General features: G+C 44.8%; 1 protein-coding gene across 4 annotated transcripts in view; it reads right to left on the bottom strand.

The window, feature by feature from the left end:
- Window positions 1-1864, bottom strand: part of cux2b (cut-like homeobox 2b) — a 157516-nt gene that overhangs the window by 14569 nt on the left and 141083 nt on the right. For all 4 annotated transcript variants that reach the window (XM_014024890.1, XM_014024891.1, XM_014024892.1 and 1 more), the window contains exon 15: window positions 143-772. In XM_014024890.1, coding sequence (XP_013880344.1) covers window positions 143-772 — 630 coding nt within the window. The remainder of the gene's footprint in view (window positions 1-142; window positions 773-1864) is intronic.

Genomic DNA, 1864 nt, shown 5'->3' with positions numbered 1-1864 from the left:
CTCGTACGCACAACTGAAGAACAAATCTGTGCGTACGAACAGTTCTTGCATGAGGCCCATTGTGTTGTAGAGCAGTACACAGTCTGTTCACACAGTTCAGTGTTTTCATTTAATCTGATTCTGTCACAGTCGTCGCACTCACCTCTCTGTCGGACCTGGATGGTTCTGAGAGCCAAGATGTTCTGCTCATCCGAGAGAAACTGCTTCATCTTTATAAAAGGCTCTTTGCCTTTCACCGTCAGCTTCCTCCATGGTTTGGGTCTTGCCAGGATTTCACTGACTGAGCCCTGGGAGAGGCCCAAAACGTAGTGGCCAAACACTCGCTGGCCGATGTTATGCTTCAGCAGCTGCTCTTTCACCTGAAAGGCGATCTCCGCCGTGTCCAGTTGGTCCTCCTCTCCTGCAGTCGAGCTGCCGCTTTCCGACTGGTCGCTGGGCAGGCCGGCGTCAGCGGGTCCGGCCCCCGCAGACCCCTGGCAGGTCGACATGAGTGCAACTTTAGCTGCATAGAGGGCGGTGGGGAAAGCCACGAGGCCTTCCTTTTTAAAGTGAGGGGAGAGCAGCTGCTTGTGAAGGATGTGGTCTCCTGACAGTCGGTCCCCGGAGCAGGGCGACACAGAAAAGGGACGGGGGAGATCGTGGCCGGAGGAGGAACCGTCCAGGGCCGGGGGACCCGGGCTTGGTGAAGCGTGACTGTCCACCTGAGAGGAAGATGAATGAGATCCAGGCGGCCTGCCCGTCTCCCTGCCTGCATCCTCAGAGTGGTCCTCATCTGAGGACAGAAGACAAACTTTCATCCACTCTCATCTTCATATCACATAACGAATTAGGACATTGAATAAAATGATATGCAATTATTCACAATGTGACATAGTAAACATATCAAACGTTAAAGGCATTTGACAGATTTTAGGGGAAAACAAGATAAGTCTGATTTTGCAACACATCAAAAAAGTTAGAACATCAGCAACAAAAGGCTGTAAAGGTAAGCTGATTTTGGTCATCTGTAACATTGGTTACAGATGAAAACTAGCCTTCAAGGCTAATTCTGGCATGTTCTGTAATCTGCACTGTCCCTTCTTAAATAAATAACAACTGGCAACAGGTCAGTAAGAGGACTCGATAGAAAAACAGTGTTTTAGTGAGACTGAATCCCTTAGAAGTAAAGATGGGCAGAGGTTCATCAGTCTGTAAGAAACCGTCTAAAAGAGTGGAAACATTTTAGGATGTTCATCAGCACACAAAAAGTACTTTGAATGTTCCATCATCTACAGTCATAATATCACCAGAGGATTTCAAGGATCTGGAGAACTCTCTGAGCTCAAAGAACCAGGCTGGAAGTTAATACTGGATTTTTGGGTCTTCAGACAAACAGGTCTGATTCCACAATCACTGTCCGTAAACACAGTTCACTGTGCGATCCATAAATGCTGGTTCAAGCTCTATCATGCAAAGAGGAAGCTACATGTGAACACCATCCAGGAACACTGCCATTTTGTGTCGCCCAAAACAACTTTAAAATGAACTGAGTCAAAAAGTATTCTGTTGTCATGTGTACTGTAGACCAGGGGTTCTTAACCTTTTTGACCTCGGGGCCCAATTTGTTGAACATAAAGTGTCACGAGGCCCAGTCAGACATTACCAATGTATGGATCAAAATGATAATTACTCTAAATCTTGTTTAATTTTTACTGTATTTACATCATTACTAAACTATCATAACTAACATAACTAAATTAAATACACTTACAGTTTTAAAGTAAAACCCCTGTTAAATAATCACAAGACGATTATGACAAACAGTTTTATATTCTAACCTGCCCATAACAATTATTTGAACAAATATAAAGGTCAGTCAACAGAC

This window comes from Austrofundulus limnaeus, unplaced genomic scaffold, assembly GCF_001266775.1.
Source record: "Austrofundulus limnaeus strain Quisiro unplaced genomic scaffold, Austrofundulus_limnaeus-1.0 Scaffold445, whole genome shotgun sequence".
NCBI classification, from domain to species: domain Eukaryota; kingdom Metazoa; phylum Chordata; class Actinopteri; order Cyprinodontiformes; family Rivulidae; genus Austrofundulus; species Austrofundulus limnaeus.
Note: the sequence above shows the minus strand (reverse complement) of the source record. Positions and strands in the feature narration are given on the sequence as shown.